At 38.6% G+C, this 17,764-nt stretch overlaps 1 protein-coding gene across 2 annotated transcripts in view; it reads left to right on the forward strand.

Annotated features, from left to right (window-relative positions):
* flr (fleer) overlaps positions 1 to 17,764 on the forward strand; it is an 87,570-nt gene that overhangs the window by 14,909 nt on the left and 54,897 nt on the right. For both annotated transcript variants that reach the window (XM_039775166.1, XM_039775167.1), the window contains exons 4-7: positions 2,889 to 2,945; positions 5,660 to 5,795; positions 13,125 to 13,229; positions 14,305 to 14,433. In XM_039775166.1, the coding sequence (XP_039631100.1) occupies positions 2,889 to 2,945; positions 5,660 to 5,795; positions 13,125 to 13,229; positions 14,305 to 14,433 (427 nt within the window). The remainder of the gene's footprint in view (positions 1 to 2,888; positions 2,946 to 5,659; positions 5,796 to 13,124; positions 13,230 to 14,304; positions 14,434 to 17,764) is intronic.

Raw genomic sequence — 17,764 nt, forward strand, 5'->3', positions numbered from 1 at the left:
GAATTACTTTAGGTATCTATTGCATATTTTCTCCCATCTATCCATCTCCTATCCTATCTGTTGTGAAGCCCAGGGCACGTACAGCCACCTTAACCCCATCACAAGCAGGCAGGATACCAATTGTCACACAGCACATGGTTTATTTAAACAGTGTTGCCTTCCACAGACAACAAGACACAGAGCACAACACAGTCCCTTTGGCCGCTAGTCCTTCTGCCTCCACTCCTCGTCAGGCTTTGTCCTCTTCCATCCAACTATGGCCATTGAGTGCTGGTGACTTGCTCCTTTTATAGGGCACCAACGAGCTTCTTCCGGCAGCACTTCCAGATGCTGCAGAAGCAATGCCAAATAGGGCCCTGTAAAAGGCTGCAAGCCAAGGGGGCTACCCTCTGTCGGTGCAAGGGAGAAACAGTCTTGCAAATACTCTCTCCCCCGGTCATTCCATAATCTGGGCCTCCCGGCCAGGTAAGGACTCCAGCCGTCTGCCTATATACAGTGGTGTGAAAAACTATTTGCCCCCTTCCTGATTTCTTATTCTTTTCCATGTTTGTCACACAAAATGTTTCTGATCATCAAACACATTTAACCATTAGTCAAATATAACACAAGTAAACACAAAATGCAGTTTTTAAATGATGGTTTTTATTATTTAGGGAGAAAAAAAAAACATATATATATATCATACATATATATCATATGCATTTCAATGTTATTTCTGTCTGTCTGTTACAGCTTCACGTGAAAACCACCGCACTTATTTTTTACAAAACTTTGCAGTTATTTCCAGTATCATCTAACTGTGAATATAATACAATTTTAATTATCTACATATAAATATCAAGAAAAAATAATAATCGGAACAAGGTCACTAAAGGTTGGCTTTTTTTATTGGATCTTTACACCATTTAACCTCAATCTAGATCACAACATGATATCAATGTTACTTTTTTTTTTTTTTTTTTAAACACTTCAAAAGTATAAGTGATTGCAGAACAAAACAACATCAATTTGGCTTGTTTATGTTGATCACAGTAATTATTGAGAATTTTTAAATATGTAAGCATGTTAAAAAAAGATTTTTACTTTTAACAGTTGATTGTATCAAAAATCTATTCCTTCTTTTCTGAATGGGTATCTTGTGACAAACAAAAATGGTCATATTCAGTTGTTTTTTGGAACAAATAATAAGCAGACAAATGACCCATCTGTGGTAAGAACCATGATTGAACTAGAGTAAAAATAGTGAGATGGTGGTAATGAGGGGATGGACACTCCCTGGGGTCAGGGAGGAGAAGGAAGGCGTTCGTGTCACTCAACCCTCGTGTGTCTCTGAGCAATCGAGCTGTATCTTATGACTGTGGTGTATTCTACGCACATTATTACATTTAAATATTATTACTGAACCATTTAGATGATTATTATTATTGTTCTTTGTTGCAAAATTACTTCTCTTACACTTAATTTCACAGTAAAATTTTGCAAGGGCTTGATAAGGTCAGAATCACTAGATGCTCAATAATACCAAAAAAATATGTGCCTTTCTTCGGCAATTTGGAGGTCATAAGTTTCAGGTCTGCTTTTTATTTGTTTTATGTGCATCACATACATTTATCAATCTTCTGGGCGATGCTGAGTAGAACACCTGATGAATTCATTAATGTTGAAATTTGCTTATTGTTTATTCAAGTAAAGCCGTAAAAGTTGAGGTTTTCTGTGGAGATTCCATACATCCAGTTCCTAAACCAGTTCATGATTATAGGGTTGTGACAACATCAAGCAAAACACAGAGTGCAGTAATAGATGGAATGCTGGTCATTGTAACTGACATTCAACCCTTCTCACCAACTATGGAAAAACCTTGTATGTAGCATCTTTCAAGTTTTTGGCAAATTGAGAAAACGATGTCGCCCCTATACTGTAATTAATGATCTCTAGATTTCATTTTTCCTGAGCTTCTTGTACACAATATTTTTTTTTTTTTCACAAGTCAACAACACCTGCCAATGAAATCATGCAGTCACAGCATTTAAATCACATGATCACAATCTGACATTTTCATTGGTCAGTGGAGTTGCTAGATTTTGTCTTGCAGTATGTAAAATACTGTGTACATACAAGCTTCTTGCACCGTGCAATGACCAGAATGAAGACATATTTGGCTATCACTACTAATATAACATCAGGAAAGACCTAGTAACTCCAAACACTAAAAAAAAAAAAAAAACTCAATTTTGAAAAAAATGGTAATTACTAGGTTTTTCCATTGCACGCGAGACTTGCTTATGCTAGACCAGTTAGGACAAATAATTAATATAGCAGACACATCTTTCTGTTGTGTTAGGAAAATGTAGTACCCAAGGAAAAACAATGCGAAGATGGAGGTAATGGGTAAGTTCCATGTATTAGTGAATAAACACTGCTGTTTGGAGCTGTGATGTGATATGCAGTGGTAAGCATAGACCATCAGGTCACCCACCTCAAAATACGACAACTTCACTAAAATGCAATGCAGTTAAGTTAGGTATGGGATGGGCAGAGAATAAGTAAAAATGTCAGATTTGCTGACACTTGTAAGTTGTATAAGTCATTGTTTATGAAAAGGGAGCCGATCATAACAATGCACATGAATATCAGCTTTTTGTTTTTTTTTTTTGCATTCCCAAATTCAAAGCAGCATTAGAAGAAGTAAATATGATGCTTACTGTTCAAGTATTCAAAGGGTAAGGAGATGTGAGGCCAATAATATGATTTTCTGTCCAGTCTCTTAACAACAAGAAAAAGTAGACGGGCATAGGACCTACTTTTTATGATGCTACATTTTTTATTTATATAACAAATACCTTTTGGATTGATACTGTTGCTTTCTTTTATAATTGATTCTGTTTTAGATATTAAAACTGCAAGCAGCAATCAAATATGGTGAAGAGGACATTTCAGGAACAAAGGTAACAAAACCATAATAGTCTGTTGAAGTTATTTTGTTTTATGAATAATTAGGAGAATAAAAAAAAATATTCACATTATATTCAAATGTATTATACACATGTATTGTACACATTATTCATTTATTACATATTAAATAACCAGAGTATTGTTTATAAGTACATGGTGCAAAAATAAATTACAGAAATTCAGCACATTATATTCCAATCTAAACTTTATTCATTTATCCATTCATCCATTATCCTAACTACAGGGTCACAGGGGTCTGCTGGAGCCAGTCCCAGCCAACACAGGGCGCAAGGCAGGAAACAAACCCTGGGCAGGGCGCCAGCCCACCGCAGGGCACACACACACCAAGCACACACTAGGGACAATTTAGAATCGCCAATGCACCTAACCTGCATGTCTTTGGACTGTGGGAGGAAACCCACACAGACACGGGGAGAACATGCAAACTCCACGCAGGGAGGACTCGGGAAGCGAACCCAGGTCTCCTAACTGTGAGGCAGCAGCACTACCACTGCACCACCTTGCCGCCCTTTATTTATTTATTTCACATTAAATAACCAGAGTATTTTTTATAAGTTCATGGTGCAAAAATAAATTACAGAAATTCATCATATTATATTCCAATCTAAACCTTATTCATTTATCCATCCATCCATTATCCAACACGTAATATCGTAACTACAGGGTCACGGGGGTCTGCTGGAGCCAATCCCAGCCAACACAGGGCACAAGGCAGGAAACAAACCCTGGGCAGGGTGCCAGCCCACCGCAGGGCACACACACACACACCAAGCACACGCGACAGACAATTTAGGATCGCCAGTGCACCTAACCTGCATGTCCTGGGACTGTCGGAGGAAACCCACGTAGACACGGGCAGAACATGCAAACTCCATGCAGGGAGGACTTGGAAAGCGAACCCAGGTCTCCTAACTGCGAGGCAGCAGCGCTACCACTGCGCCACCGTGCCACCCTTTATTTATTTATTTCATAATTAAATAACCAGAGTATTGTTTATAAGTACATGGTGCAAGAATAAATTACAGAAATTCATCACATTATATTTCAGTCTAAATTTTATTCATGTAATTCATATTAATTAACCAGAGTATTATTTATAAGTACATGGTGCAAAATAAATTGCAGAAATTCAAGTTGGAAAACCTCCTGAAAATTTCCAGATCATAACAGTAAATGACAGTGACCAGCCATTGTCAAGTATGCTATTGTGTGTATTTTTTGATTTTAAATTCATTAAAAGTCATAATGCTTAATGAAAATTCTTTTCCACTTTGTGCCACTTGCTGATTGTCTGCCCTATGGGTTTTTCTGCAGTACATTCACCAAAAATCTTCGACCAAGGTACCAGGGAGGTTAGTGAGGTTTATGGCTACTGGAAGTTTGTCTTGAACCATGGAAAGAGCAGAAAGAAGAGGTATTGGCAAAGCTGGCTAGTTACTGTAGAGGACTGCTTCAGTGTGTGCTGACTCTGGGGCATCTTTTACGTGTGTATAAAGCAGAAACGTAGAGCTGAAGCGCAATGAAAGAAGTGCAGAATCAAAAGAAAGGTGAGGTGAAGCTAAAATATCTGGAGGAATAATCAAAGGGAGCCAAGCACACTGATAATACTTGAAGAAACAGAAAGAGAATATTAATATAGCTGCCTCTAAAATAAAAATGGTGAGACTGTAAAGAATGATGTGGTAGGATCAGTTTCAGAGCTGTTTAGGGTATTGCAGTTCTGGTTGATAACACCTAGTCATCGAAAGTTACGTAGTTTTTATCAAAGGGCTAGGATTTTTTATTTTTCTTTAAAGGATAGACAGGCAAAATCCTTTTTAGACACAGCACCCAGGGGTTGAGGGTTTTAGGGATTCATTGAATTAACAAGACAGTGTTTTATAGATACAAGAAAGCTCATGGCCTTATGCGCAAAGATGTGAGCATGGGTGGGCATACAGAAAGCTTTGAGCAAGTTGGACCAAGATGCTTATGTTAATTCTACACCATAAAATCTGTACTTATCACCACTGGTTAGAAGTAGGGCATTAGGGGTGTTTCTAGACTTCCAGCATCAAGGTTTTGGAAGTAAAAAAGATCATATATAACAACTATTTTTGCAATTCCGCCCTTTTCAGGGTTCATTACAACGGGAGTAAGGCTTCAGAAGCATTTCTCCTTCATTATCGATACATTTAGAAAGAAAATAATGAAAACTGTTTGATATTAGTAGTGGCCATGACATCACATAAAAATGTGCAACCGTTTGCCCCAGTGGACCCCCTGTTGCAGTCGGAAAGCTGTCCATTTGGAATTGATTAATACATATATCCTATTAAGATGAGCTTCTTATGAATCTGCATATTTTTTCTTTCTTTTCTTATACTGTGTGTGCTTGGATTGAAACCACTTGATAGACAATCACATTCCATACAGTTAAATTTTTATGTTAAATATGTGTGAAATCTTAGTACATTTGATTAATATGCTCACATTTTTTAAACTGTGGTCTATGCTGCAAGGAATGAAAAATGCAGTTCCTTACTATTTTGAGCACTGTACCTTTAACATATTTCAATAAATTCAAAATTGTGATTGATAGATGATTAAGAGAGTAACACAGAATGACTTATACCATCTGACGCTCTGTGATTATAAGCAATATAACCTTGTCCATTTTTATTCCTACAATAACTTGTCATCCTAGAGCCTGGTGGAACAGCTGCCATCTGATGATCCAGACAGCGAGATTAATTTGGGTTGTTTGCTGTATAAAGAAGGTGCCTATGAAGAGGCGTGCAAGAAGTTTATCGGCGCCATACAGGTGATAGGGTATCAACCAGGTAAACTGCGTCATTTGGCAAATTAACTTAATAAAATGGAAAATTAATTTTTGACACATTACTCATTTCGCTTTTCTGCTTTCATCTTCGTCTCTGTGAATTGCAAAGAAATGTGCAAGCAACAGAGACAAAAAAGTAACCAATTGTAAATGTGGACAGCTCTCACAATGTGTCTGGCTGTGATAATTATGAAGATAAATTAGCTAGACTATGACACCTGGCTGTTGTAAGCTGTGACCTAAAGTAGTATAGCTTAACAGCATTGGACATGAACAGAAAACTCCTTTTGTATAAGTTGAACTAAAGTAAGCTCATACAGATAATATTAACATCATTTAATCTTTATATATAATATGCTACTGTGGCTGTCCGTTTGTCTGTCCAGGATTTTAAATCACCTGTAGCTCGCAAACCGTTTGACCTATTGACCTGAAACTTGGTACACATATACTATATGACATCTACTATCCACTTTCGGGGTGATGATCAGCCCCCAAGGTTATTACTCTTTTTATTGTTATTTTATTTTATTGTAGAATCAGCTCTCGACAGCGGCCAGCAGGGTGGCCGTGCGGTGCATTTGTACGGGCACCGTTCTTATTCCCTACCACCTTCGCCATCACTTCCTCTACCTCGTCATATCTTAAATCATTCTTGAGGCAGTTTGAAGACTTGAGTGCCAGCTTAAGTGAAAAATTGAAGAAAACATACTAAGTAATTGCAACACAAACACTGACTTAAATCAGTTTAAACGTGAAAAGAAGAGAAGAAGCAGGCCACTAGGGTAGAGAAAAGAAGAGCTGCTCAGGAAGCAGCAAGCGCATCAACCTCTGAGCAAACAAATGCTAAACGTACAGAGAAAGAGGTTGAAAACTAGGAAAGCTCAAGTCAAGGGTATTCACTGCACGTTATCGTGCAGTGTGCCCTTACTGGTAAAAAGATATTAGATGTTCTAACATTATACTATAAAATTAAACAAAAAGTTGGTAAAGTCTGCTGTCATTCTGATAAGTAAGTTGCGTTTTATTGTAATACTTTTTAAACCCTAATCCACTAACTTCAAACGAAATGCTAAGAGTAAGAGATGCTGCCTTCAGATCAGGAGATGAAGGGGCTGTCAATATCAGCATAGGCTGAACTTTTCAGGTACATCAGTAAAGCTAAATGTCGGTATGCACAGAAGACAAACAACAACTTCTGTGACTCGAAAGATCCCAGGTGCATGCGGCAGGGAATCCGGGCCTTAACAGATTGGAATATCTCACCACAGGCCTATAGCACTGATACTTGCCTCTCTGACAGTCTCAACAACTTCTATGCACGTTTTGAGCCTCAAAACAACATCTGAGGAACAGGTGCTCCATCTGGATCCTGCCAATGTAAGGCTGATGCTTTCCAGAGTCAGCCCTCAGAAAGCTGCGAGACCAGACAACATTCCTGGGCATGAGCATAGAGACTGTGCTGACCAACTGGCTGATGTCCTCACAGCCGTCTTTAACATCTCTTTGAGCCAGGCTGTGGCCCTGACATGCTTCAAAAAGACCACTATCATTCCAGTGCAAAGGAAGTCAATGGTGATGTGTCTTAATGACTACTGCCTGTAACACTGACTCCCATCGTGATAAAGTGCTTCAAGCGGTTGGTCAAAAGACACATCGACTCTATCCTTCCCACTTCTCTGGACCCACTCCAGTTTGCTTACCGTCCAAATCGCTCCACTGACGATGTCATCCCCTATACCTTGCATGCTGTATTGTCTTCACCTGAACACCAGGGATACGTATGTCAGAATACTGTTTGTTAAACACGATAATTCCCCAGCAGTTGATGAGACAACTCTCTCTGCTGACCCTTGACACTCCTCTTTGAAATTGGATTCTGGACTTTTTGATAGAGAGGCCAGTCAATGCACATTGGCAGCAAAACATCTAATATAATCATGCTGAACAAAGGTGCCTCCCAAGGCTGCATGCTGAGCTCACTATTATTCATGCTGTTCGCCCATAACTGCACCACCAAGTCTGAGTCCTACATCATTGTCAAGTTTGTGGATGATGCATTCAGAGTGGGTCTCATCAGCAACAATGATAACACATCCCACAGAGGGGAGGTTGAACATCTGGTGAGGTGGTGTGGTGAAAATAATCTCTCTCTCTCAATGTCGATAAGACAAAAGAGTTGCTTATCGATTTCAGACTGACTATTCACCACTGCTCCTCAATGGTTCTGCTGTGGAGAGAGTCCGCAGCAACGAGTTTTTTGAGGTGAATATCTCTGATGACCTCTCCTGGACAATCAACACCAACTCTGTTGTCAAGAAGGCACAACAGTGCCTTTTTTTTTTCCTGCGGAGACTGAAGCGAATTGGCTTACCACAACCCATTCTTGCCACCTTTTACAGAGGAACTGTGGAGAGCGTTCTGACAAACTGAGCTCATGAGCGCAAGACTCTGTAGCGTGTAGTGAGGACTGCTGAAAGCATCATAGGGGTATCCCTCTCCTACATCCAGGACATCTTTCAGACTCGCTGTCTGCATAGAGCCTATGTCAATTGGAAAGATGTCTCTTACCCATCACACGCACTGTTTGACCTCCTGCCGTCCGGTAGAAGATACCACAGCATTAGAACCAGCACTGCCAGGTCCTATTACAGCTTCTTTCTCTAAGCTGTCAGACTTTTGAACTCCTACGTGTCACTCAGTGCCATATTCTTATAACATTCCCCCAATTATGTATTGTCACTTTGCACTCTGCACTTTAATATTAATATCAAGCATTTCTTAAGCTTTATAGTCCTGCATCTTTAGTCTTGTTATATTGTATTGTTGCTTTGATTTTTGGTGATGCTATGTCAAATGTATGTTGTTTTGCCTCTGCACAGGGGACAGCAAGGAACGAAATTTCGTTCAATCATATGCTATGTATGTGAATGAATGACAATAAAAATTGAGTTGAGTAAAGGAGCATAATATATGCATTTATAAATATAGCACTGAGTGTGGATAGACAGCACGGTGGTGCAATGGTAGTGCTGCTGCCACGCGGTAAGGAGACCTGGGTTCACTTCCCGAGTCCTCCCTGTATGGAGTTTGCATGTTCTCCCCGTGTCTGCGTGGGTTTCCTCCCACAGTCCAAAGATATGCAGGTTAGGTGCATTGTCGATCCTAAATTGTCCCTAGTGTGTGCTTGGTGTGTGTGTGTGTGTGTGTGCCCTGTGGTGGGCTGGCACCCTGCCCAGGGTTTGTTTCCTGCCTTGTCCCCTGTGTTGGCTGGGATTGGCTCCAGCAGACCCCCGTGACCCTGTAGTTAGGATATAGTGGATTGGATAATGGATGGATAGATGAATGTGGATACTAACAGTTTTAGGATTTGGAGTGTTTAACATGGCTGCTACTGCTTTTCCTGAAACTGCATTCAAATCCCATTAAATTCCAGTCACCAGATTTTATGATCTATACTGGTCCATCTGAATCTGCTTGTCAGAGTCGCTGCACATCCTGTATTTAAAATGTCTTGTGGATGATTTGAACTGCGTCATTAAGTCTTTCAAAACACATTTTATATGGAAAAAAATTCAGTCTTTTAACCAGTGCCAGTGTACTGTACATTTGACATTGACTCATATCTTATTAAAAGGCATCTGTTTTATGCAGTATATTGTGCCCTTTACGTTTGATTTTTTTTTTTTTTTGTACAGTTTAAAAAGGACTGGTTGTTTCCTCATGGACTGAATATCCATGGTTCTAATATTGCACCCAGGCATTGTTTGCATGCATAATGTTATGTTATGCAAAAAGCTTTGGTCATCTAAAGCAGGGGTGGTGGAGTGGTGGCTCTGAGGCTAGGGATCTGCGCTGGCAATCAGGAGGTTGACGGTTCGAATCCCATAAATACCAAAAGGGACTCTGTTCTTTTGGGCCCTTGAGCAAGGCCCTTAACCTGCAATTGCTGAGCGCTTTGAGTAGTGAGAAAAGCGCTATAAAAATGCAAAGAATTATTATTATTAAGGGTTCTCACACTTGGTCCTGGGGACCCACTGTGGCTTCAGGTTTTTGTTTCAAACAGATTCACAATCCGTGATAATAATTGATTACAACTGGTCTCATTTAATTAACTGGTTTTTTTTTCTGTTATTCTACATTCAGAAAAGCACAGCAGCATGATTTTTACATTTATAAGACAAATAGAAATATTTTTGTTTTTGTTACAGATTTAAATGCTGAACTCTGTTTTTTTTTATTTCATTTATATTTTGCCCTTTCTCTGTGAACTTTTCTCTCTTTGTTGTATCTTAATTACAATTAAAAATGAGCAGAGCAACCACACTGGTAAACAACACTGAATAATCAAAGGCTGCAGCTACTTTAGTGTCAGACCCACTAATTAGTAAATAGTAGATTAGTTAAACAATTAAAATACCTGGAAAAGTAGAATGAAAATCAAGATGAAAATATTGTTAAAAAGAAAAAAAAATACATTATTCCCATATAACTGTTTAATACAATTTAATATATTTTTTTTTGCCAAACTTAGTTTTCTAATTTCTATATTGTTCCCAAAACCCAGAATCTGGGAAATAACCGTTCACTTAATTAGCTCAGGAGTCCAATTAAAAACAGAATTTGGTTGGAACAAAAACCCGCAGCCACAGTGGGTCTTTAGGACTGAGTTTGAGAACCCCGGATCTAAAGTATTACGTGAGGTAGGGTCAAAACGTCTAAAAATGGAGGGCATGAAAACTGCACTTCAAAATGTCTTTGATGTTAAATCACACATTTGGTATCTGCTATAAACTGCAGTATACCATCTTCCTGATAATAACAGTACATATCGGAGCTGGACAAGCCAAAGAAAGAGCAGAGTGTGCACTTTACTTCTTTTCTGACCAGCCCAACTTTCTCTGCTAATCTTTGTTTAGAGTTACAGTCCTAACTAGCTGACTTCCATCCTAAGAAGGTTAACAAACAAGAGGAGCTTGTTTGGTCCGTTAGAATTGTTTGGGTTAGTTCTAGCTAACCACACCAAATATCTTCACCAAATATCAAATCATCAGGGTTTTTTCTTCAGTTGTGTGACTTAGTAGCTTTTTCCAGATTCCCTTGATTGTGTGAAGAACACTTTCCTGGCTCCTCCCTTACATGCACCTTCCATTAATTTCCACTAGGTGTCATCGAGTATTTAAGGAATAGAATTATTATTCAAGATTTGAGGAGTTTGAATTAGATCCCAACACTACTTTGTCTGTTTAAAATGAAAGTCATTTAATTCCCTTAGCTTGTTAGAATTTACATGTTCTTTAAGGTGTTTTCACAGCTATCTCATTTGGAGCCATCATTTAAAACTCTGCATTGACTTCCTCCTTAGTCTGGTTTGTTTAGGTAGATGTGAACATGCCAGTCGCAGACTGAGAGCCTTTAGAAACGGTGGTCTCGGTATGGTACCAAGCAAATCCTGGAGCAGTTTACTTGAGGTATGAGTGTTATGCGACATCATTCCAACTACAGGAATTGCTGGAAGGCATTTCTGCTGATAATTAATCTCACCGTAAAAATGACACAGTCATGCAAGTCTGCATAGAACATCTTGCACTAATATTTAATCAAATCGATCCTAGGACCTGATTCTTGCACTATTGGATTACATTTGACCATGTCCAAAAAAAACAGTTTAAATTTACTTTAGAACATTTAGAACAATCTAGACAAGAGCAGGCCATTCAGCCCAACAAAGCTCGCCAGTCCTATCCACTTGTTTCTTCCACAAAAACATCAAGTCAAGTTTTGAAAGTCCCTGAACTCCTACTGTCTATCACACTACTTGGTCGCTTATTCCAAGTGTCTATCGTTCTTTGTGTAAAGAAAACCTTCCTAATGTTTGTGCAAAATTTACCCTTAACAAGTTTCCAACTGTACCCACGTGTTCTTGATGTTCTTGTGATGGGGTAGATCAAATTATATACAGAACTCTCAAGAAATGACTTTTTCAGGTAAGCGGCTATTAAACCCCCTAATCTGTGATACAAGGGTTTTGCGCATGGGTGGGTGTCCTCTCGGTGCAATGGTACTTAGGGCACAATGCATATAATGCAGACACATTAACTTTGATATTGTGTAGTAAATGTTAATCAAACAGTCCATAGTAGACATTATTAAGACATTTTTACAGGGCTAAAGACAGTAGACATGTGATATGAGAATAACTCAATAAAGGTGACATATTTATAATCGTGGAGAGTAAATACACAACATAATACAGTGAAATTACATTCACTGTCTAAATAAAACCGAAGCACATTACTGTATGCCCTCACCAGAGCTTGCCATCTTCTATTCTGTCATCTATGAGAACATGTCCTTTCTGTAGCGTGTGAAGTAATGCATCATTTTCATATACTGTTCTAATTACAAGATTATAAGCCTCGTGCTCAGAGAGCAGTATTTGGTAAACAAACCACATAGTTAATGCAAACCCGGTGGTACACAAGCGCAGCTCTTATTGACCCTTTGTGATGATTTTCCCAAGAACAAATTGTTTCTGCTTGATAAATGAAGTCTGCAACACAACCACAGGGTGTTTGGTATTACTTCTGGTTCGCTTAACAGTTTGCTGTGTGAAACACAACTGAAGTAATTGGAGATTTAAACAAAGTAACCAATCCTCTCCTGAGTCGGTACAAGTATGAAAACGCCTTTAGTCACTGGATGCTCTTCAGTTCATAGCTTCTTGAGCTGCTGTTTCGTTTTCTCAAATGGAGATTAGAACCAGTGCGGTCCTCACTACTGCATTAATTACATTATAGGATCTGAAAATAATTTCCCTTCATTCACCTAGATTTTTAAATATATGTTGTGTCTTATCCACTTTAAGACCAGCTCTGATCCTCATACAAATACCTACTGAAGGAAAAGCTTCCATTTACTAGCAGTAAGTAGCAGCAGTCAAGGTGATGGCATTCAACAACGTGTCACCTCATAAAAATATAGATGCTTAAATGCTGTATAGGGGGCAAGCAGAGAAACACCCAATAGGCAGTTAACAAATTCAAGTTAAAAGTGTTCCTTTGTTTCTTTCTTTAATCACCATAATAATCACCCTGTTTTAAACTAACTGGTAATTGAAGTATTAAAAGGAGAAACACTAACCTTCCCACCAGGGCATCTCTAAGTGTTATCTTTAGGTGCCAATTTTGAGAACTTTCAATGTGCTACTCAAAAGATATTAATTTGTAAATGTGAATCTTACTTTGTGTGCCTGTGACTCCTCTACTTGTTTATTTTGAATTGTTGCTAATCTTTTCATTCTAATGAAAATTACATTTCTCTTTTTCAGACCTGGCCTACAACATAGCTCTTTGCTACTACAGCATGAAGCAGTATGCTCCTTCCTTGAAGTACATTGCTGACATAATTGAACATGGCATTAGAGAGCATCCAGGTGATCCCTTTTTAGATTAAATTAAATTCATGCACGTGGGCGCAAATAGGGGGACAGGGTGTGTTGCATGGAACCCTATAAATAGCCTCAATTTCCTTTTTTCTTCAAGGGGGGAGAGTAAGTACATCAGTTTTTTTCAACAGGGGATGGTTTTAAGAACCCCACTGACTGACATATATCTCTACAGAGCAATAAAACATTCTCGCTTCAAAACCACTTGGTGCAGCCCTGTCCATGAACGTCCATACTTGACAGAGAAAATGAATGCCCAAACAGCTCCCACATCTTCCCCAATAAGGCCCATACCAAACCATTTAATGTAATGATTACTATTAACTTTATTTGCCCAAGTGTTGGTGTTAAATAACCAGCATTGCCAGGTCATTTAGTGGTAAAGAGTGGTACAGCAAGTACTGAGCTACAGTTGACATCAGGCTTTCAGCTTTGACCATACAATGTTATAACAATTTTTAAAAATAACATATTGTGTATTTATTTTGGATTCTAGCTCTCCAAAATGAAAGCAGGTTCAGCAAATGTATTTATTCTTTTCGGAGGTTTTAGCTTCTTTCCAATTGGTAAAAATTACTCTGGTGTTATTTTGTTAATGAAATGAAAATTGAAAACAGAGGCCTGGTGGTTAAAATTACTGCCTTCCAGATTCTGGCTAGATCTTAGCTAGTTCAATTACTGACTGTAAATTGGCACATTAAGTGGTTAGTTGCACTAGCATCCCATTCAGACTGTGGTCTTGCTTTGTATTTATTTCCTGGCAGCTGAAGCTTTGGACCACCAGTTACTTTCTTGACATGCAAGTGTTGTTTTTTTTATTTGGCATCTATCATGAGAACCTCCTACATAATTTTCAGCAAGGCCTTTGGTTTTATTAAACCAAACAAATAAGGAAAAACAAGGAAAAATGTATTGTTTTTTTATTTTTTAACCATGTTTTTCAGTTGTTCAAATTTTAATTTTGTAGATTTTTTTTTTCAAAATTTAATTCAGCTTTAAATAATGAAAGAGGACCACATAATAAGTCTAGCTGTTCATTTCTATCTGTTGCTGCTCTTCCCAGAACTCAGCGTTGGCATGACAACAGAAGGCATCGATGTAAGGAGTGTTGGCAATACGCAAGTCTTGCATGAAACTGCATTGATTGAAGCATTTAATTTGAAAGCAGCCATTGAATTCCATCTCAAAAATTGTAAGTTTGTCTGAATGAGTCTTATTTATACTGAATATTCCAGAAGTGGTTATTTTTAGGTAGGCAAACAATATGTTTAATGTTAAAAAATATGGTCAAGTATTTAGTATTCTGTTTCATTCCCAAAAATGAAACACTCAGTTTGAAAGATTTCTTGCTTTACATTTTCAAAGGCATATATCGCACCATGTCACAGCCTCTTAACCCTACCATAACTAAGAGTTAATATGATGTGTTTGATTGATTTTATATGAGTTATATGAACTGTTACATCTCATAGCAGGATACAGCAAGTACACGTACTGTGACATTTTAAGTACTGCAGAGTGCTGGCTTACACCTTTTATTTCAGACACTATATTAATGTTAGATGAGTTTCATCAGACGAGTGGAAAAAGCAGGAGGGGAACAGCAGATTTATGTGAATCGGCAGTGGTGAAAAAGAGAGCACATTACATTTAAAACTAATTGTGTGATCCAGATGTTGAAATAGGCTCTGAAATCATCCACATTACTGCCCCGGGAAGTAAGTTACATTGTTCTGACTGACTCAGCAACTGAAATGATTTGCTCTGTACCAATATCTTAATGATAAATCATTCTGAATAGTGGTGACTTCAAACAAGGAAGCTTCTATCAGCTCAGCATGGTTCATTCGTGGACTTTACAACCTGGACCTGCTCTATTCAAAATTTAATAACTTTAATTAAAAACCTGCGGTATCATCTAAGCAGGTCTGACCTCATTGTACTGCCATCTACAACCCTGCTATTGAAAAATGAAAATGAGGAAGGCCTACGTGAAGGTTTATGGATGTGGTAAGAGAGGACATGAAGGTGGCGTGTGTTACAGAGCAAGATGCAGTGGAGAAGAAGATATGGAAAATGATGATCCGATGTGACGACCCCTAACATGAGCAGCCAAAAGAAGAAGACGACAGATATTCACAGAACAGAAGTGTCTTTAATTGCTTCATAAATACATCATGGGGGTCAGTAATACAGGTAGAGATGGGTAGCCCATTTCACCAACTGGGAATTGCACTGGAAAATAGTCTGGATTGAGACTTGATACCACACAGAGGTGGCATCACCAGACGTTGCTCACTGGCTGACCTGAGTGGGCGAAAAGTCGCATAGCCCCTCACCAGTGTCTCCATATACACAGGTGCTAACCCACTAACTACTTGATAGGCAAGCACCAGGGATTTGAACTTAATGCGTGCTGCTACAGGGATCCAATGTAAAACCCTGAAGAAAGGAGCGACATGTGCCCATCTTGGCTAGTTATATACAAGATAGGGCACTGCGTTCTGGATCTGCAGTGGCTTGTCCTCACATATGGGTGCTCCAGCTAGAAGTGTGTAGCAGTAGTCCAGACATGACAAGAACAGAGCCTAGACCAGAAGTTGTACTGCATTCTCTGTCAGATAAGGTCTAATCTTGCAGATGTTGTACATTGTTAGCCTACATGAACAAAAAACAGTAGAAATGTGGTCAGAAAAAGATAGCTGCTCATCAATCACCACTCCAAGGTTGCATACAGATTTGACAGGTTTTAGAGACAGTGAGCCAGGCTGTATAGAGATGGGGAGTTGAACAGACTGACTGGCCGGGATCACAAGAAGCCCCTTCTTTTGCCAGGCTGAGCTGTAGATGGTGGTTCTTCATCCAGGTTGAGATATCAGTAAGACATGCAGAGACTAGCTGATCTCTGGCAAGTCGTAGCTGGTCAATCACCATCAGTAGAGCCGTCTCAGTCAAGTGGTTCTGCTTGTAGCCGGACTAGTTGGTATCAAGCAATCCATTCTACACAAGAAAGGAAGCGCCCTGATTAGAAATGGCACATTCAAGTGATTTGGAAAGAAAGGAAGATACAGAGACAGGCCTGGAATTGTTAAGTTGGGATATCTCGAGTTTTGCTTTTTTTGAGAAGAATGGTTATCAGAGCATGTTTGAAGATGGTACCAAATGTGCCTGAACTGAGTAAGGTGTTAATGATGTGCATAATTGTAGGAATGAGTGAGGGGGAGATGGCCTGAAGGAGATGTGAGGAGACAGGGTGAAGTGGACAGGTAGTGGGGTGATTGGAGGTGATTTTTGGAAGGAGGCATAATGGTTGGCAGCGAGGGTAAGAACTGACTGCTGATGGCAGCCACCCTATTCATTTTCTTAATATTGGTAATATTAAGAGAAGGCAATAGCATACTGCAAGTCTATACATAGTAATATAAAATTAATAAACATCTGTGAAGCTTATTTAGGACACTAGTTTCTTTTTGAAAGAGAGGCAGGACAGTTGACATGCATTATACCTTTCACTCCGGATTTCTCGTCTCCCAAATTTTCCCTTGCTGCAAAGAACTTCCAGCATCTTTCTCTTGACTCTGAGCTCTGTGTTTTTTGACTGAAAAGTGATTGAAAAATATTGGATTAAATGATACATTCCATAAAGCAAAATAATTTTTATACATCTAATTAAGAATAGAGTAAAGCCCTTGAAGCCATATGGCCCTCCAAGACCAGGACTTTCCACCAACTGTCCTAGTAGTTTTCACTTAAAGGACAGACTGTTCCTGAGCTTATTAATGCCCATGCCTTCTGGTAGTTTCCTCCCAGGATTCCTTGGTGCCTGTGTTTCGTGGCAGTACATTCTGTCTCATATTGTGCATCTCCCTTTAAACTGGACACCCTGTGATAATTTAAATTTTATAGTGGATGTTTTCCTTATCTGGGCTGAAAAATAGTCCAACAGGTATTTCATATATCATAATGCATCTACAATATGTCTTATGTCTTAATACTCTGTGTAAAAGTTTGCATTTTTTCCTATCATAGAATTATTGTATTCCAAATATTTGAAATTTGATCAAGTTCCATATTTTCTTTACAATTAAGAGTCATTAATTTGATTTACCTTTCACAAGAGTAACCATATCTGGGAAAACGTTCCATGCTGCTGAAGTTTTGACACTCATTAAGATGCCCTTTGAATTAAAGCACATGGGTCATGTACACTAAATTGACATATTCAAGTGGGAATGAATATTTAATATACTATACACTTCAACAAGTTTTATGTGCCCCCAAAGGGTTACAAAAAGCCTTGGGAATAGTAGCAGAATAATTTTGAACCTGAACCAAAACCAAAGGAGAAGGAAGACAAAGATGTTCAAATGAGGCATGTAATTTATTATTACGTTCATTCATGCAGAGAAGATAATTATAGACATTCTCTAGTGGTATTAGTTTTGTGCCAATAGTAAGACAAAATTTGTTTTGTTTTTATTATTTATACATTTTTTATGTTTTTTTTTTTTATTTTAACTCCT

This window comes from Polypterus senegalus, chromosome 13, assembly GCF_016835505.1.
Source record: "Polypterus senegalus isolate Bchr_013 chromosome 13, ASM1683550v1, whole genome shotgun sequence".
NCBI lineage: Eukaryota > Metazoa > Chordata > Cladistia > Polypteriformes > Polypteridae > Polypterus > Polypterus senegalus.